The sequence below is a fragment of the Spermophilus citellus genome (assembly GCF_964194105.1).
Source record: "Spermophilus citellus genome assembly, chromosome: 11".
Taxonomy (NCBI): domain Eukaryota; kingdom Metazoa; phylum Chordata; class Mammalia; order Rodentia; family Sciuridae; genus Spermophilus; species Spermophilus citellus.
In genome coordinates, this window is record NC_138192.1 from 108,858,446 (window position 1) to 108,879,067 (window position 20,622).

Consider the following 20,622-nt stretch of genomic DNA (forward strand, 5'->3'; position numbering starts at 1 on the left):
TATTTCCCTTCTGTGCTCCTCTGCCAAGCCCCACAATTTCAGTCAGCAGGTTTTGGTATGTTTTCTACAGAACCAAAGTGACGATCCAGCTAGCCTTAGCATCTGCAACTCAAAACCTGAATGAAAAGCTTAGAGCCAACATCACTAACTCTGGGTCAGGCACTCTGCCAACCGCTTTTCATGAACTGTTTTACGTAATCTTAAAAAAAAAAAAAGTATGTGAAGTGGGTACTGCTATTATTAACTCCATTTTACACACCAGAGGTCTGACGCCTGAAGAAGTTAGCAATTTATTTGCGGGAATACGCCTAGCTATGGTCGGAGTCCTGCAAGTCTGATACCGGCGTCTTCGCTCTCACCCACTGACCGGCGCTACAGAAGTCAAAGTCCGGGTCACGAGAACGCCGAGCACTGTAACCCATTAAGAGTGCTCACGGTGTCGAACACATACGGTAACCGCGGCCCAGCCAGCACCCGTCCGGTGCCCAGGACACCAAGCACGCATCCGGTGACCCACACGCGTGACGCTCACGCGCGCTGTGATCCTGGCTTCCTCAAAAAAGGCGGAGGCGGCCTAGCTTTGGCCAAGTGGTCCAAGACGACACTCTCTGGGCTGGACTCTTTCTGCCTGAGCTTCTGATCCGAACGTCGTGCGGGCTGGGAGGAGGGGGCGGAGTCGGCCCCCAGGAAAGATTGCGGATTGGTGGGGAGGAGGAACGGGGGGGCGGAGCCTTGGGGGGAAGGGAGACGGCGCCTCTACCGTGTAAGCATCTTCGCTTCCTGCCGCAGCAGCCAGCGACTGGAGTACCCCTGGAGTACCCCTTCGCTGCGCTCCGGGGCGGGCTCCCTGCACCTGAGCGGGGTGAAGCTGGGGTTGGGGTGGAGGGAGGCCGGCGGGGCCGGGGCGGGAGGCCCAGATAAAGGAGAGGCCTGGGATGTCGCGAGCTGGGGCTGATAGTGGGAAGAAGGCCGGCTTGGGTGCGGTGGGGGAAAGCTGAGGTGAGGGCGAGAGATGGGGCTCCTTCGCTGGGCTGCGGCTGGGCCAGGAAAGGCCAAGAACCTGTCCCAAGCATTAGCTGGTCTTCCTAATTCCAGGCTGCCCTGAGTCTGGCGAGTGGAACGGGAGCCGCGTAGGGCACTTCTTGAAGAGGGTTCCTTGAAACATTTGAAGTTCCCTTGCACCTCTTTTAACCCTCATGCCCGAACTTATTTAGGAGGAGGAATGCCCACTCCTCTTCCCTTTGAGTGGACGAGCTCTGGTCCATGTGTCAGAGGTACATCATTAGGCTGGAAAAGAAAGTTCATAAGCTACATAACTGGTAACAACCTTGGGCTTTCAAATATGCGTGTATCTCCTTAAAAGCTTGTTTCTGCCACTAAAGGCGATTTTATTTCAACTCAAAGTGTTTTGGGGGAGACTTGGTTTCCAAATTAGTACTTCCCTTTCTTAAAGAATGTGCTCAACAAAAGGATGAGAATGAAGTGGGTGGATACTTTTAGGAATATGGGGTCTTCTGCCTAGTTTAGAGTTTGTTATTAAGACATTCAAGAAATATGAAAAATGCTAGAATTCTGTATCAAGCAGAATTGGTTATTTCTGTGTATCTGATGTGTATAATACGTTAAATTATTAAGATAATTCCGTGCATTCATTTAGTAAAAATTAGTACAATGACAATACAGATAGTATTTTGGCATATTTGCAGTATTTTATTTCGGATTTATTTAAATCTCGTTTTCTGCCTCTCCAAAAGTCCTACTCTGTCATTATTCTTACAAAAAATATTCTTAGTTTCTTTTTCTTGAGTTTGGGCAGGTTGACTCCTCTGAGAGGCAAGACTAATTTCCTGGGAACTGCCTCTTTCTTTCTGGAAAGAGTAATATGGATCAGTTTTGGTATTCCTTTAGTATTTTTGTTGGCAAAAATTGAACAACAACAACAACAAAACTCTTTGTTGGTGGAAGCCAACACTAGTAGTATTAAACTGTCCTGCATTATTAGATAAAATTTGAGTATTTTTTTTTAAAAAAACTACTTAGAGATGACTAGGCTGATACTTGGATATTCTAACTAAAATTTTGATATTGGCTGATAGAGCAACTTATTTCCTACGTTTGATACCCCATAGCCTACTGATTAGCTTTACTAACAAGGTAATATGCATATACTACACTAACCTTGAAATGGAAAGAGGTGGAGTGCTGGTGATACATCAGAGGTCTTTGAGTAAGTAGATAAATACTTCTAATTACCTGTCAGGAAGGAGTCCTAGTTTTTATAATAAGCAGTTATTGAGTTGTCAAAAAACTAGAGTTGTAATGTAGTTTTTTCAGGATCCCAATATCATGTAATTATTATTGATAACTCCATGTGATTGTATTTATGTTGTAGAGACAATACTTGCTATATGTTAATATTGTAATTTTTTATCTTCATATCTCCAAAACCTAATAAAAGTTTCATGTTTAGTTGATCTTTAGAAGTAATTCAAGGTAATTCTAAGGCTCTTTATGCAGGTTTTTAACTCTGCTTCTGATATTACTTTTGTGAAAGTAGAATATAGGTTGTTTTCTGAGGCCTGAGGTTGCTATTGTCATCATGTCCTTCATCTCTAGTACTCTTTTAAAAAATACAGAACAAAAATTTGAGTTTGTACTTAATCAGTCACCATCTTATTTTCTAAGTCTTGAAGCTGGAATATGGAGTGTCATGATACTTTGGAAGCATTATTAACTACTTTCCCCAATAGAAGATGATATTAAAGACTTTTCCCTTTTTCCTTCCTCCTCCTCTTCTCTTACTTTTCCCCCTTACTCTTTTTTTTTTTCCTCCCTGCCCCAGCTTCTAATAAATATTTATTGCCAAAATTCTGTTTAAGTTAGTGGTTTCATTTGTGCTTTAATTAAAAGTCAATTAAATTATTAATAAAGCAAAGTCTTGAGTAGTCTTGAGTAGCTAGAAAATAGCTTATAGGCTAGACTTGGAGGTCTGTGAAAAGCTACAAAAATAATTTCAATCTAAAGAATTTTGTGGTGAGATTAGATACAGGTTCCCAAACTATCTTTGTGACCTCCCCCCAGGAAAGTTATTTTAAGTTCAGAGTACCTTGGTTGCCTTGAAGATAAAAATGTAATGAGGACTGCTTTATGTACCTTCCAGGATTGTAAAAATAAAATAAGATGATGCATATGATTTCAGAGAAGCAAAGCATTTACAAGAGTGTAATGTCCTCTTTTTAAAAGTGTAAATTATATTAGAAACTAAAGCATTTTAATGACTAACTAGAGGTATGCATGGTTCTTCTGGTTGAACTATAACTCTGAATAGCAAAATATAAATCGGTGCTTTTTGGTAAATTCTGATGTGGTTAGATTTACTGCTTTGACTGAATTATGATTTTTGGTAATTTAGGGGAAAAAGCCCTTTAGGAAGATCTTTATCTTAATATTTATATAGAGTTAAATTAGTATTTACTAATATTAATATTAATATATTTATCTTAATATTTATATAGGGTTAAAGGGGAAAATAGCAAGTTCATGTTCCTGGGAGGAAATTGTTGATTTGAATAGTTGTCAATATTCAAATCAGGTGTAACTTGAGCTAATTGTTGAGTTTATAGAAATGTCATTAAAGGATGACTATTTTATTTCCTTTCTTTAGGTAGATTTTTTTTGTTATATTTTTAGAGGGAAAAGCTGAAATAAGTAAGATGGAGGAATTTATATGTTGGCATAAAACCAGTTTCCCCCTATAACTTTAAAAAACTATTAAGTACCTTTTTTTTCCCCCAAATTTTTACAGATATGAAAATATTTTTCTTCTTTGCCTGCTCACATTTATGCCTTACCTGCAAATTTTTTAATTTAAAAATTTTAAAATGATTTTAATAGTAATGTTTGAAATTAGGTTGACCATCAATTTTAGGTGTTGAGATTTGATTTAGACAGCAGTGTTTTTAAACCTTCACTTGAGTATGCTAAACTAAATTCACTGACACTTTGGTTTTCATAGGTAAAAACTCTCACAGAATAGGATCTTCCAGATATATGCATATTGTTTGAAATTAACTTTTGGCTTCTGAAACAGTAACACTTTTTTTTTCTTTTGCAGACTCATGAAATGGCCACAGATGATAAGACTTCCCCAACACTGGACTCTGCTAATGATTTGCCTCGACCTCCTACCAGTCCTTCTCATCTTACACACTTTAAACCTTTGACTCCTGACCAGGATGAACCTTCTTTTAAATCAGCATATAGTTCTTTTGTAAATCTTTTTCGATTTAACAAAGGTAAGACTTACTCTTAAGCATCAGTTTTGATTCTTTATAGTTCCCTTATTCAACTTTCATGTTGTATCTTTGTGAGAAAGTGAAATATTAACAAGGTGCTTTATTCATATATCACCAGATTTTTCTGCTTAAGAAGAAAAAGCTAGATTTCTTTTTTTTTTGGGGGGGGGTACTGTTGAACCCAGGGGTGCTTAACCACTGAACACATCCCCAGCCCTTTTTTATATTTTATTTAAAGACAGGGCAAGAGCTTGTCTTGCTGAGTTGCTTACAGTGTCACTAATTTCCTGAGGCTGGCTTTGAACTTGTGATCTTCCTGTGTCAGCCTCCTGAGCTGCTGGGATTAAAAATGTGTGCCATTGAGCCCAGACTAGGTAGAATTTTTTTTTTTTTAAATATTGTTTTTAGTTGTAGGTGGATATAACACCTTTATTTTGTTTAACTTGTTTTTATGTAGTGCTGAGGATCGAGCCCAGTGCCTCACACGTGCGAGGCAAACACTTTATCACTGAGCCACAACCCCAGCCCCTCAGTAGAAATTTTGATAGTTCTAATTAAGTTTATTTAAAGTACTGTAAAAACTTGGTACATTTTTAAGATGATAATTTTTAAAAAATAAGCTTTAATTTTTAAAACAGTTTTATTAGATTTATAGAAAAATTGGAAAGATAATGCAGAGCACTTATGTTTACCCCTACATTCAGTTTCTGCCATTATTAACATCTTAGGTTAGTATTACTATACTATCAGTATTACTGCACTAATGTAAAGATTTTACAGTTTTCACTAACTACTGTATGTATTTTATTCAGAGTTTTAAAATTTTTACATAATGTCCTTTTAATGTTATAAGATTCCATCTAAGATATTATATTAATACTCTATTTATTTAGTAAACGTTTATTGAGCAGCTACTATATTGGGTGCTGTTTCAATAGTACAAGGAATCTCTTCCATAAACACAGCAAAAATTCTGGGCCTTTGTGTAAAAAGCTTGCATTCTGTTTCCTCAAATTTCAAATGAAAATCACATATACCAAGGGTGTGATTATTGGCTTATAATTTTGCTCTACTCTTTGGATTTCTTTCTTTTAAAAAAATCCAAAAGCCTAATTTTAAATTATGCATGTAATATATACATACATATATATAAGTATATATATGTATGTATGTGTGTGTGTATGTGTGTATGTGTGTGTGTATATATATATATATATATATATATATATATATATATATATATATATAATATATATAGTTGTCTGGAAAATTTCATGTTTTCTCTTTGCTGAATTCTTGTGTCTCAATTTTTCAAATAATGTCAACCTTTCTTTTGCTCTACAGAGAGAGGAGAAGGGAGCCAAGGAGAGCACCCTTCTCCCAGTGGAAGTTGGTCCAGCCCTCAGCTCCCTTCAAGGACACAATCAGTGAGGTCACCTGTTCCTTATAAAAAACAGCTTAATGAGGAACTTCAGCGACGCTCTTCAGTGTTAGGTAAAACAGTGTTCTTATTTCATTCTTCCAAGATTTTTCCACGGTCATTGTGTTTCCCAAGTTATTTATTGACTTAACTTTCTTGTTGTTTGAAATAGTCAGGTACTCTCCAGAATAAATAAAACTATTACTTAGTGAAAGAATTTGTTGATATCTGAATAAAAGCTCTTAAACATGTCATTAAACTTTGATTTAGGCAAACAACAGACCTCTTGGCTGCTTTTTGATTAATTACTTGCTTGAGTTTCAGCAGAGAACAATTTGCAGCATCCCCAGGAGAACACAGGTTAGTTTCAGTCTTGTGAATGAATTCTGCGTCTGTATTTGGGTGCTAGTGAAATGTGATGTGCATGCCTCTGGCTGCAGAATTCTTCAACTCCATTGCTGGGCTGCCACTTGCTCTTGGCCTGTGTCCTTTGTGGGGTGCAAACTGTCAGTGTGGCTGTATAAACTGAGCTCTTCTTGCCTGTTTATTCTCCATCCTGGTTTATTACACAGTCATCTCCTTCATTTTCATGCTCTTCTAATGAGTGCGTGCTAGGGATCAGTGAAGTGAAGAAACTAGAGAGAGTAAATATTTTATGCTTTATTTCTGTTAGATTGCTAAACTCAGTAGAATGGTTTGCCCAACCATCTATCAAGGTGATAGAAGAAGGCAGTGGGAAGTGGTGTAATAGAGGCAAAGGGATACAGCATTGAGAAATCAAGTGTCCCTGAATACCAGATCCTGTTGGCCCTGGCCAGTCTTCCCCATGAGAATGAAAAATAGATGAAAGCAATGGTGTTTGGCAGAAGGATATTTTATTGCTAGCTGAGATTTGGTTTAGTGGAAGAGGCAAGAGAAATCAAGTCAGAAGAAGTACTGCTGAAGAACTGGACCAGAGCTGGCTGTGTCATCTTTACAGGACTTCTAAGGCAGTGAGCTTTAACCCCTGTTTAAGAATTGGAAGGTGGGCAAGGGAAGAGAAATAAAGGAGCTCTCCTTTTATTTTAAAACATCTCCACTTTAACCTTTAACCTTAGCTCTTATACCTGGCCCATGGCCAACAGCCTGTTTTTGTTGAGGGAGCCCTTCTGACTAAATAATATTGAATGAAGACATTATTGTCTGAAAATTTCACCTACCACCTTTTCTTTTCAGAATTATTGAGTCTTAGTTTTTCAAAATACCACGCTTTCCTTAGCTACAGAAAGAAGAAAAGGAGACCAAGGAGAGCAGCAGTCTCCATTTTAAGCATAGGATTTCCTCACTTGTTCAGTTGAGGAGTTGGAGTAGAAACTCATCTTTTAGTAGTGACAGACTGCCTAACTTTGCCTGTGGTGTTATGATACAATTGAATTTAAATATTTTTAGATGGAGCTTCTAATGTCTCATTTGTTGCAGTTTCTATATTTAAAAAAATTTTTTTAAATATCTTTATTTTACTAATTTAGTTTTTTTATGTGGTGCTAAAGATCGAACCCAGTGTCCCACATGTGCCAGGCAAGCGCTCTACCACTGAGCTACAACCCCAGCCACTCTACCTTTTTTTATTGTCTTTATTCTTGGATTCTACCTTAGATGCATTCGAACTTCAAAAGCCTGGGACTGTTTGGCCAAATAAGTTCCTTTCTTCACTAAAGAACTGTAATTATGTACTGGCTTTAGACCTTAGGAAAGTAATTTAATTTTCTGGTATCTGTTTTATAAGAAGCAGCTAAGATTATTTGCCTAAGAGCAAAGAGCTAGACTAGATTTTCTCAGTGTCTGTTCATCTTAATTCAAGGGCACTAGTGCTCATGGTTCCAGGAAGAGCCTCACTCATCCTTTTCCAGTGGATGATGTTATTAATACTATCTTGTATTTCTAAGTAGTGAAATGCAAGGGGCTTCACAGTTTGTTATTGCTGGTATGCGGAGCATTGCCATTGTAATTCTCACAGCTTTGTCTCCTTTTTCAACTTATAATTCATGGATAGTTGCTTTATATTTTGAGACTCAAGAATAATTTGGTCGTTCTAATATTTACATTTTAGTACCACCTCTGAGGTATTACTAATGCTAAATTAAGATAAAAAGTTTTCAAAGTGTTTAAAAATAAGTGTAGTTTAGATACAGTGATTATTTCATTAAATTGTTTTAGGTAATTCTTTGTAAATTTGGATTTAGATATCAACCTCTCATTTCTTTGTAATCTTTTATTTCCCACCCAACTAAAACAAAGCACACCTAATACAAATCTGGCAATTAGTGAGTTTGAGGCAGATTTTCCATTTTATTTTTTAAATTATTATTATTTTTTTTTTGTTGTTGTTGATGGACTTTTATTTTATTTATCTGTTTGTGGTGCTCAGAATCGAGCTCAGTGCCTGATGCATGCTAGGCAAGTGCTTTACCACTGAGCTACAACCTCAGCCCCAGATTTTCCATTTTATAGTAGTTCCCATTATCTGCAGGGATATACTCTAAACCTCCCTTCTTTTCTGTACCAGTAGAGGCTTGAAACCACAGATAATACCAGACCCTATGTTTTTTATCCCCATATGTACACGTCTGTGATAAAGTTTAACTTGTAAATTAGGCATAGAAAGAGAGTAACAAAAATAACTATGACAATAAATATATTAAAAATTATGTGATTGTTGTCTCTTTCTCTTGAAAGAATGAAGACAAATGTTAAAATTTTTAGACTGCAGTTGCCTGTGGGTACTTGAAACCTTGGAAAGTAACTGCAATCTGTTTAGGTTAGTGGGAGCTCCATGGGTTATTAGATTAGAGTGTTTAAGCTAATTGGATGTTCATCTTTTTTGTCAAATCACCTCCTATTCACCCTTAGATTTTGAAACAGCTGGAGTGTCTTAACTTTTTGTCACTATGACCAAAATATCTGATAGGAACAACTTTTAAGAAAAGTTTATTTTGGGTTCATGGTTTCAGAGGTTTCACTCCATAGTCAGCCAACTCCATTACACTGGGCCTGAGGCAAGGCAGAATGTTAGAATAGAAGGACATGGTAGAGGAAAGCTGCTCAGCTCTTGGCAGTTAGGAAGTAGAGAGAGTGAGTAGCTAGGAACAAAATATAAGGCCTAAGGATATACCCCTACTGGCCTACTTCTTCCAGTCATGCCCCAGCTGCCTGTAATTACCACCCAGTAATCCATTCAGATTATTAATCCATTAAATGGATTGATTCACTGATAAGATTATAGTGTCCATAGCCTAAACATTTCATCTCTGAATATTCGTGCATTAACTAATTTGAGTTTTTCAGGAACACCTCATATCAAAACCATAACACTGAGCCAGGAATAGAAACTGCAGTAGTTTTGGTCCACAAGAAAAGTACAGTTACCTACTAGTGGCACTTTTGGTGGGCATCTACCATTCTGGTTACAAAGCTAGAATCTGGGCTTGTTTTATTATAGATAGATTTGTGTTTAGTATTGCCATTTCAGTGAAACAGCTGGACTGTCTTAACTTTTTGTCACTATGACCAAAATACCTGACAGGAACAACTTGTAAGAAAAGTTTATTTTGAGTTCATGGTTACAGAGGTGTCAGTCCATAGTCAGATAACTCATCTTTTTTGTCAGATCACCTCCTGTTCACTCTTAGGTTTTGAAACAGTTGGAGTGTCTTAACTTTTTGTCACTATGACCAAAATACCTGACCCTTTCAGTTTGGAACTACAGGGTTGTGTTGGGTGCAATAGAGAAGGATAGGACTAGAGTTTTAGCAATTCTCTGGCAGTTATAATATGCTTGGACATTTGTCAGATTTTATCATGGTCAAATCTACCCTCTTGGATGTTTAGAATTCTATCAGAATCTTTTTTTAAAAATATATTTATTTTTTAGTTGTAGCTAGACACAATACCTTTGTTTTATTTATTTTTATGTGGTGCTGAGGATCAAACCCAGGGCCTCGCACATGCTAGGCGAGTGCTCTACCGATGAGCCTCAACCCCAGCCCTCTATCAGAATCTTTAGGGGTGAGTTATTTCTTTCTGATGATTAGCCCCAGAAGTGAACCATTTGATCCTATTGCTTACCTATTTGACTATAGAGACTAAGCTAAACTAACCACATTTTTTTAACCTAAATTCTTAACTTTAATGTGGTTTATTTTATCAGTTGTTTTTTTTTTTTTTTTGCTCCTTTTATGGCTAGTGTTTAACCCTCTGGAGTTGCTTTTTCTTCTGTTAAATGTCCAGCAGGTATTTATTATAGGTTGGGACCAAAGAGCAAAAGAAATCATTACTGAATTCTGACCATGTAGATGATGCTGCTGTTTTAGGCCTCCAAACCATCAGCTCAGATAGTTCTTGTCCTAGATAGCTCTTACTTGCTTGTGAAATAGTATTTTACATGGCAATAAGAAATACTTTCAACAGTCTGTTACCCTTATAAAGACCACCCTTAACTCTCAACCTATGTCACTGGTTGGGAGAATACAAGTAATAAAAGCACTTCACATCACATAGATGCAGTGTTTTATATAGACACAAGGAACCGTTAACAAGATTGCCTTTGTTCTTCTCTCTCTTTTTTTTTTAATATGACTCAGATACAAGAAGGAAAGCAGAACCTACCTTTGGAGGTCATGATCCTCGTACAGCTGTTCAGCTTCGAAGCCTCAGCACAGTATTAAAACGTCTCAAAGAAATCATGGAGGGAAAAAGCCAGGTAATAATTAGTGCTTTGGAAGATTTCTTCTTACATACTTTTTGGGATCATACCATTCCCACTGAAAAATGACATAATATGACTTGAAAGAAAATGTATTTGTTAAGCTGGGTGTGGTGGTGCAGACCTGTAATACCAGAGGCTTGGGAGGCTGAGGCAGGAGAATCTTGAGTTCAAAGCCAGCCTCAGCAACTTAGTGAGACTCTATCTCTAAATGAAATATAAGAAAGGGCTGGGGATGTGGTTCAGAGGTTGAGTGCCCCTGGGTTCAATCCCTGGTACCAAAAATAAAGAATAAAATGATAGTATATTTATTACTTATTTCAGTTGTGAAAACCACAATTTTTTTAACCTAAGTTCTTAACTTTAATGTGGTTTATTGTATCAGTTTTATTTTTTTTTCTCCTTTTAAGGCTAGTGTTTTTTAAATAGTTCTGTTTTAGTTTCAGGCCAGGATCTGTAGATATACCCCTATGATTCTTTTTAAGAAGCTTTATTATTTGTGTGAATAAATAGGGTCAAGTTTCCTTTTATTTTCATGTCTATTTGGATATAATGGACATGAGGATAGCACCATAGTTTTTGAAAGACCATCTGTCATTGATTGTGCTGTAAATCTTATCACAAAAATCATGTACACATTAGTGTATGCTAAGCTACTTTTTTCTGTTCCATATCTCCATTTTTTTTTGTCCTTGCACCAGTACTATTTAAAATTATATAGCTTTTGAATAAGTCTTGATGGATGGTAATGTAAATCCTGTTTTATTCTTCAGGATTGTTCTTGGTCATTTTGGTCTTTTGCATTTCTTATGAATTTTAGAATTAACTTCTTATTTCTGTAAAAAAAAAATCTTCAAGGATTTTATTTGCCATTACAATATAAAAATCAGTATTTTCAAGAAGTCTTCACACATTTTTATTCTTATAGGATAGTGACCTGAAGCAATACTGGATGCCAGATAGCCAATGTAAAGAGTGCTATGACTGTAGTGAAAAATTCACAACCTTTAGGCGCAGACACCATTGCCGACTGTGTGGGCAGATTTTCTGCAGTCGTTGCTGTAATCAAGAAATCCCTGGAAAATTTATGGGCTATACAGGTAAATGCATTTTATTGACAGTATTACAATTTTTAAAGGTCATAAGTATAAAATAATGATAATACAGGACCAACAATAAGCCAATTTTTATTTTGGGCGTTGTGTGTAAGGCGTGGGGATGCAATAGTGAGGGCGACAGCGCTTCACAGTCAAGTGATAAAGTAGAGGGAAAGTTAAAAAATAACTAGAATAAAAGACAGTGTATCATAGATACTAGCAGAAAGCTCTAGGGATGTTAAAAGTTACCAGACAAGATGGTTAGAGTAGATTTCTAATTTATATTATTATGAGAGTTCTTGTTTTTAAAGTTTTTTCTTGACTTATATGACACTATGTTTTGGCAAATTGTATCTTACTCTTATTCTTCCATAAGGAACATAGTCAAATTTTAGCAGTACTGAAAATTCAAGTTATTTGTTGAAACAGAAGAAAGCTGACAATGGTGTGTGGATTTACGCAGTGATTTGGAGTGGAAGGTGGACCGAAATCACTCAAGAAAATGCTCTTGACTTCTCTCATGTTATTTTTGTTATTGTATAGATTTTCCTTTTGCTTTCATTCACTTGGAAAAAAAAAGAAACTAAAATTGCTGCAGAGTTCATTATCTTTCATCCAGATTGACTAGAGCTTTTAAGAGATTTTCTTACCCCTAGTTTTTCCCTATCTTGAATTCATTTTTCATATTCAAGTCAGTATTTGTAGAATGCCAATTGATCATGTCAGGTTATTTCCCTGCTTAGTACTCTTAGGATAAATACCTTTTCAGAGCTACCATTACCCTTAGGATAAAATCTATCTCATACGGTTAGAATTGATTTCTTTCCTTTTTATTGAGGCACTTAACCACTGAGCTAGATCCCTGGTCTTTTTTTTTTTTTTTAATTTTGAAAGAGGGACTTGCTGAATTGCTGAGGCTGGCCTTGAACTTGTGATCATCCTGCCTCAGCCTCCTGTGTCACTGGGATTTTAGGTGTGTGTTCCATGCCTGGCTGGCATTTTAGTCTCTTAGGACTACCATAACAAAGTACAGGCTGAGTGGCTTAGAACAATAGAAATTTATTGTCTTACAGTTCTGGAGGCCAGAAGCACCATAATAGAGGTTAAGGAATCAATGTATGGATTTTACCAGTTGCTGAATATGTCTATATCAATTATATATTCTAGAACTGATGAAATAACCACAGAATGGGCTTTGGGGACCCACTAAACTCACTGTCAGATGTACCTGAGCTAAAATTCCCATCAGTTGCCATGCCTCCCTAAGCCTCTGCTGTGACTGGTGAACAACAGTGATGTTTGAGTCCTTGGAATTAGTTTCAGTTTAGTTAGTGCTGGTAATCCCTGAAAAAGGTGACTGTTTCCTTGCTTTAATTGTATAGTCACAGTATTCAAAGGCCATAAATCCCTTTGGCCCCTGATACCTGAGGATCCAGTTATCCCAATTGCATTTGGTTTTCCTGGTTCAGTGGTAGCAGTAATTTCTTATCTAAAAAGAAAAGCAATAGCAGCCAGAGCTCTTCAGGGATTCTGAGTCTCCCCTCACAAATTTATGTTTCATGGTTGCGCTGAAAGGTATATCTTTCAGGGATAAGGGAGCAGGTCTTATATGGCAAATCCACTCTATTTTATGTGTGTGACCAAGTATGATTTATTATGGGCAAATCATAGAAAAAGATTACTAATATCCATAGGTAAATTCCTTAAGTCATATGTAAAGAGAGACTATTATTAAAAGTTTACTTTAGTTTTCTGTCAAATCAAACACTACTATCACTTACAACTAGATTTTTTTATGCTTTCCAAGTGTTAGCATAATTAGCATTACTTTATAAATAATCAAATCATAACTAGGTCCCAGTGGTTGTGTCCACATCCAGATTATTCAAGTTATCAGGAAGAAAGTCTTTTGTTTACTTTAGCTTTTAGTTCCTGGTGATAGCTCCAAATACAACGGGTATGAGAAGCTTCTGCTTCCATAATTACGAGTGAGTATCTTGACCAAATAAACCCAGTAGCTGTTGAACAATGAATTGAGCTGTACTGAGTTCCTCTGCAGGTTTGGCTATGTTAGCCAAACCAGTACATACCAATCCCTGTTTCATAATTGGCGTCAGGAAAAAAAACCCACAAATACCTGTTTTGGTTGATTGTAGAGGTACAAGGTCTAGGGTACTCCTCTGGTGATGTCTTTCTTGCTAGCAGAGCTCAAAGGTCATGCAGAGCATCACATAATAAGAGAGAGGGAGTGTGGTTATGTATGTGCAAAATTGACTCATTCCTGTTTCCTAAGCTTATGTATTCCTTGCTCTGTAGTATATCAGGGAAGTTCAGGCATTTTATCTTCATTTTTAATATAAGCCACCTTTTAAAGATTCATATTTTAGCCAGTCAACTAAATAGACTTAAGAGCTTCTTTTAACTTCTCAAGCTGCAAGTTTAATCTGGAATCTCTATTTAGTGGACCCATATCAGTAAATTCAACTTGGGCCAATTTTCTATCCACTCTTACCCTATACCCTCAATAGCCATCTCACACATTCCTTGGGTTTTTGTCTATATTAATTGGAATAGTCATGTGGTTCTTCAGGTATACTGCATACATCCTCATTGGTCTTACTTTGTACCTTACCTTTAAGACCTGGCAGGACTTGACTATGGGATGGAGGTACTAGGAATAGATCTTGAGGGAATTAGAAGTGTCTTGCAAGGCACCTAACTCGAGGGAGGGCATTACAAATTCCTGAAGCAAAGCAGAGTTAATTTCAGATGACTTGGAAAGGCTACTTCCGACAGGAGGTTCAGATTTGGGGGTTTAATATCCTTAGCTTCTTTTGGCTTTTCCCATATATCTTCATTCTAATTTTCAGGATCCCATTTCTTCCTAATCAGTGTCCTCACTTTATTAGCAGACATACTGCAAGATTGGTAATTGAAGTTATGGGTTTGGTATTTTTTTTAAACAACTGAAATTTGTTCTCCCATTTCTGCATTTCTGGGGGCCAAAAGCTTGGAGTCAAAGTGTTGGCAGTCTTACTTCCTTCTGGAGGCTCCAAGGGAGAATTCATCCAGGCTTCTCTCCTATTTTCCGGTGGTTGCTGGTAGTTCTTCATGTTCTTTGGCTTGTGAACAGATCCATCACTCCTGTCTCTTTGTTGTTATGTGTATTAATTCAGCCACTTGTATTTTGAGAATTGGTTAGATATTCAGCAATCTTAGCACTGAGGCCATAGGAGATAAGGGATTCTTTCAGGGAAGACAGAAACTTTTAATTAGTTCAGTTCTTGAACTGGGAATTTGAATCCTGAGGTTATTCTTTTATTTCTCTACTTTGTGTAGTGCAATTAGGAGCAATAAGTTTATCTTAATATACTTATTAGTTTGACAAAAATGTTCAAAGATATTAAATACATAGTAACTCATAATCTTGCTTCTTATAAGTATTTGATTAGGAGCATCCATACATAGGTGATATTTTGCATGTTTGTATTGCTAAGCACACCATAGATTATCAATATTCTCTTTGCTGTTAGAAATAAAATCATTAGTGCCTTTCAGTCCAATCAGAGAACCAGTTCTAGAAACATGAAAGCCCATTTAGGAACCTTATCCTTAAAATTCTTTTCCTTTGGAACCATTGTTTTTACCAGTTTTAGTTATGTTTGTGTGTCTGGTGACAAAAAATACCTGACAAAAACAATATAGAGGAGGGAAAGTTTATTTTGGCTCCTGGTTCCAGAAGTTTAATCCATGGTCAATTGAGTCCACTGCTCTGGGCCTGAGATAAGATGGAGCTTCATGGCAGAAAGGAGTGGTGAAGGAAAGCTGCTTAGTTCATGGTGGGGTCAGGAAGCAGAGAGGAAAGACATGAACCTAATGACCCACCTCCTTCACCCACATACAAGTTACCTACAGTTATCAGGAGGTCCATTTAAACTAGGCTAGACTGATCAGGTTACAGCTCTCACAATCCAGTCATTTCACCTCATTACTGCATTACTACAGGAGCTTTTGAGGGACATCTCATATTCAAACATAACAGTACCAAAATCTACATTAGTGAGAATTCTTTAAAGAAACAGAATGAATGGAGTTATACACACACACTGAGCAAATGAGTGAGAGAAGTTTATCTGTATTTTAAGGAATTGGCTCAAGTGATTTAATGATTGTAAAGGGCTGGCAAGTCTGAAATTCTCAAGGAGGCTAGCAGGCTGAAAACTCCTATAGGATTTTTGCCTTGCAGTATTTCCTTTTTATTCTGGAAACTTTAGTCTTACCTCCTCAGACCTTTAACTGATTGGATGAGACTCACTGCCTTATGGAGAATAATTTGCTTTACTTCAGTATTTGTAAATATTAATCATACTCCCTGCACCCCTCAACCCCAGATAACTGTTTAGATTATTTGACCAAACCCCTTGTCTAGCCAAGTTGACCCAAGATTAACCATCACAAATGGGAATAATATATTTAGTGCACAATTGCACATTGAGACGCTGAATAAATGTAGAATACCTGGAACAATGTCTGGCACATATCAAAGGATCCATGAATATTAAGCAATTATTATGGTAATAGTAAAAGTAATATCTATGCATTCATCATGCAGCATTTTAAATTATATATGTCCATCATCTCCAGTATACTGTGAGTTCTCTGGTGGCAGGACTGTGTCTCATCAGCCTTTATTTTTCCATCATATAATACACTTATATGTGTAGTGGCCTTTGCTGATGAATGCTCTAATGAAATGAAACTTTCCTGGTCAGGCTTGACTGTCTTTATTGGTTTGATAATTTTAGTTTTGAGAGCTGACTGGTTCAGGGAGATTTCCTTTAATAGTGTAAGAAACAAACCCACTTTTGTAATGGTAAACTGTAGGTCTTTCAGGAAGGAAGTAATTTCACATCCTCACTGTAATTCTGCCTTGGTCAGTTGATGGTAATTATCCTAGTGCTTTGATTATCCTAGACTGGTGTTCACTTTATTGTTACTGTTTTCTGGGGTCCTGATTGAAGTGGATGCAGATCTATTTTCCTTAATAGTTTTAATAGATTTTATCTTTTAAATTGTGGTGACAGAAATTAGTATATCAACAACTGACATTTTATTTTGATTAAGATACATGTATAGTTTAATAAAATTAAGTATTATATAATAGTAGTTTTAAAATAAAACAGAGGTATTATTATACTTGGTGAAATTATGGCAAAAGCAATACAGTGAACTTTTAGAAATCTTTTCTGTCACTTCAGATTTTTAGTAGTAGTGGTAATAAATAATTAAGGTAGAATTGTTAAATTACATGTAAAGTTAAATATAGTCTTGTGTTGCTTAATGATGGGTAAGTTCTGAGAAGTGCATCACTTAGGTGAGTTTATCTTTGTGTGAACATTATGGAATATATTTAAACCAACCTGGATGGTGCTGGTTAATAGATCCCTATGGCCCTTTTTTTTTTTTTTTGGTAGGGTGGATTGGGTTTTTGGGGTCTTGCAGTTGCCCAGGCTAGTTTTGAACTTCTGGCCTCAGGTGTTCCTTCTATCTAGCCTTCTGAGTATCAACATAGCATCTTGAACAATTGAGAGACTGCTACTGATCCAACATGGTATACTGTTTTATGGTAAATTTTTTTATAAGTAAAAGGTTGTTCATTCTAAAATAATGATAAAAAGTGTAGAATCATAACGACATAAGTCAGTGACATAGTCATTTATCATCATTATCAACTTTTATGTAATATATGTAATTGTATGTGCTATGTTTTTATAAGATCTACAGAGTAGTAGATTTATTTATAACAGCATCACAAACATTAGAAATGTGTTGCCCTACAACATAATGATGGCTACAACATTACCAGGTGATAAGAATTTTTCAAGGGCCAGAGCTACAGATAAGTGGTAGTATTCTTGCCTCAGAAGTGTGAGGCCCTGGGTTTGATCCGCAGCACTGCAGGTGGGGGGAACAAAATGGAGCTTTTCGGCTCCATTATGTGACAATTATTGTATTATGTGATCTTGTTAACCAAAACATTATGTGGCATATGACTATTTCACCTCCATTTTTAATACACCAAATTGTTACTGAATCACACAAAACAATGTTTTAGAAAAACAAGGTAGAAATTAACACTTATTTTTGGGCAGGACTACATCCTAAAAAAAAAAATTTTAGAAGTATTAAGTAATCTTGTTTGTTCTCCCAAGTACATTTCATTTCTATTTTAACTTTTCGTTATAAGAATTTCAGCAGAGTTTATCTCAATATATCATATTGTGTTTAGGCCATTTTCTTAGTTTATTTCAAAATTGTGTACCCTTCTAGAGGCCACTCTTCAGGGCTTCATAATAAAAACTTTAATTTCCTCACTTGTTGCCTAGGGAAATTGTGTTGTTTACATTTACATTGGTTTATTTACTGCATTGAAATTTTTTCTGCTTGAAATTCCTACCTTTGATAGATCCCTTATTTCATTTTTACAATTTTGAAAAGATATCTTACAAACAGAGTTTTCCAGTATTATTGGGTCAGATTTTCTTACCTTGTTATAAATATTTGAAGTAATTTGGACACTTGGATAAATTTATTTTTTATTTTTTAAATATTTTTTGTTATAGATGGACACAATATCTTCATTTTGTTGATTTATTTATTTTTTTATGTGGTGCTGAGGATTGAACCCAGTGCCTCACATGTGTGAGGCAGGTTCTCTGCCACTGAGCCACAACCCCAGCCCCTGGATAAATTTATTATAGTGATGATTCTTAAAATATTTAACAGAGCCAGCTGAAGTATTTTACTTCTTTAAAAAATTTGGGAGGCTGGGATTGTGGCTCAGTGTTAGAGGGCTTGGCTCGCACGGGCAGGACCCGGGTTTGATCCTCAGCACCACATAAAAAAATAAAGGCATTGTGTTGTATCCATCTACACCTAAAAAATAAATATTTAAAAAAATTTTTTTGGAGGGGTAGTCTTTTAAGACTTGAAGACATTTCCCTGTTATTAGATTATCTGTTAACCCAAGGATTTAAAATATTTTAAGTAATATAGTATTGCTATTTTTTACTCATTTTCCTTTTCTCTCTCTCTCTCTCTCTTTTTTTTTTTCCTCCCAGGAGACCTCCGAGCTTGCACCTATTGTAGAAAAATAGCCTTAAGTTACGCTCATTCCACAGACAGTAATTCCATTGGGGAAGATTTGAATGCTCTTTCAGATTCTGCTTGCTCTGTGTCTGTACTTGATCCCAGTGAACCCCGAACACCTGTTGGGAGTAGAAAAGCCAGCCGTAACATATTCTTAGAGGATGATTTGGCCTGGCAAAGGTACTGGCACTTGAATATAATTTTATTTAAACTTGAGAAATACTAAGTTTCTTGACTTATAAGTGCTTTTGGTTGACTTTTATTCTTTGAATTGTTTTAAATTCACCATTTTCTCCTTTCTCTTTGGTTCACCTCCAGCAGGATCATAGATGTTTATGGGTAGTGAGGTTATTGACCAATTAGAGTATAATCTCAGTAAGACGAGAGACTATATCTTTATTGTTCACTCACTGTTTTACTGTTGGCACCAAGAATAGCACATGGCATGTATATAAACTTCATGATATTTGATGAATAGGCAATAGAAGTCACTGAGATTAATAATTCCCAATGAAGTCTTTTTAGGGATAATACTCATGAGATTTGTATTCATATTTCTAAATGAAATTAGATTTTTTTCCTTCCAAAGGTACATTTCCTGTCTTTCTGCAGGTCTAAATGGACTGGTAGTAGGGGAAGTTACTTGAAAGTTACTTAGAATTGTTTGAGTTAGTGTCCTAGGTTCATCAGTTTCTGATTGCTTTCTCTAGCAACACAATTTTCTTAAGCATAATACCAAATCTGACCATATCAAAGAGCTTGGAGTTTTAACCAACATTTTTCTGATGAGATAAGTTACCTCTTAAGGAAGTGAGGAATTTTACTGTACATTATATTTAAACAAATAAAAAAATGAACCAATTACCACTATAGTTGAACATGTATGAATCTTAGGGACATAATATAAAATGGAAAAGATGTGTCATATAATCATACATCCACAAACCTTTCATTTATGTAAACTTCAGAAGTATACAAAATAAATCATGGTGGGAACATAGGTACTTTGGAATCAGTGATAGTGTTCTTTTTTTCTTAAATTACTTGATGAATCTTTTGATATTTGTAGTATCATGATTCTTTATATCTTACATACCTATTATAAATTTAAAAAATCGATTCTATATTTAATAATATAGTACAAAGTATAGAAAATCTTCAATTCTTGCTTATTTTAATTAGTAATATCTTTTAATTGTGTATGATCTGGCTATATGAGCCCCTAATTGGCAGGTACAATTTAATAAAACAAATTTTATAAAACAAACCAGGTATGATAGCTTCCTGAGAGGTGTTTGATAGATGTCAAAGGTAGAATAATAGTTTTAGACTTTGTGCTAATTATTTAATATTCATTCTCTTTGGTAGGCACTATTTTTTCCTTTTGACAGATGCAGATGCTGAAGTTCAGAAAGATTAAATAATGAATTTGGTCACACAGCTAGTAAGAGGTGGAACCTGCTCTTAGACCTAGGTTTGCTTCTTATTTTGCTATTCCAGTGGGCTGTGGGGACAGAGAGTAAAGTTTTAGAACTCATATTTCCCAAATCATTTCCATCTTATATATATATGTGATTTGGGAAGTTATCATGTAAGTCACTGATCCAACCAATTTCATTATTTTATTGTTATTTTGGGGGGGGGGTGTACTTGGGATTGAACTCAGGGGCACATGGCCACTGACTCACATCCCCAGCCCTATTTTTATATTTTATTTAGAGGCAGGGTTGTACTAAATTGCTTAGCTTCTCGCTATTGCTGAGGCTGGCTTTGAACTCACAGTCCTCCTGTCTCAGCCTCCTGAGTTGCTGGGATTACCGGCATGCACCACCGTGTTTGGCTATTGGTGTTCTTAATGTTTGGTATACTTAAAAAACTTTATCATTCTTTTGACATTTGATATGATAATCACACAGTTTT

At 36.1% G+C, this 20,622-nt stretch overlaps 1 protein-coding gene across 11 annotated transcripts in view; it reads left to right on the forward strand.

Moving 5' to 3' along the window:
• Positions 1 to 749: 749 nt before the first annotated feature.
• PIKFYVE (phosphoinositide kinase, FYVE-type zinc finger containing) overlaps positions 750 to 20,622 on the forward strand; it is a gene marked incomplete at its 3' end in the record, with an annotated part of 81,875 nt that continues 62,002 nt past the window's right edge. For 5 of the 11 annotated variants that reach the window (XM_081260543.1, XM_081260552.1, XM_081260550.1 and 2 more), the window contains exons 1-7: positions 750 to 862; positions 4,115 to 4,295; positions 5,640 to 5,789; positions 6,040 to 6,075; positions 10,335 to 10,453; positions 11,385 to 11,556; positions 18,675 to 18,882. In XM_081260543.1, the coding sequence (XP_081116669.1) occupies positions 4,124 to 4,295; positions 5,640 to 5,789; positions 6,040 to 6,075; positions 10,335 to 10,453; positions 11,385 to 11,556; positions 18,675 to 18,882 (857 nt within the window). In that variant the 5' untranslated portion in view covers positions 750 to 862; positions 4,115 to 4,123. The other 6 variants (XM_081260549.1, XM_081260553.1, XM_081260547.1 and 3 more) reach the window with 5 other exon arrangements.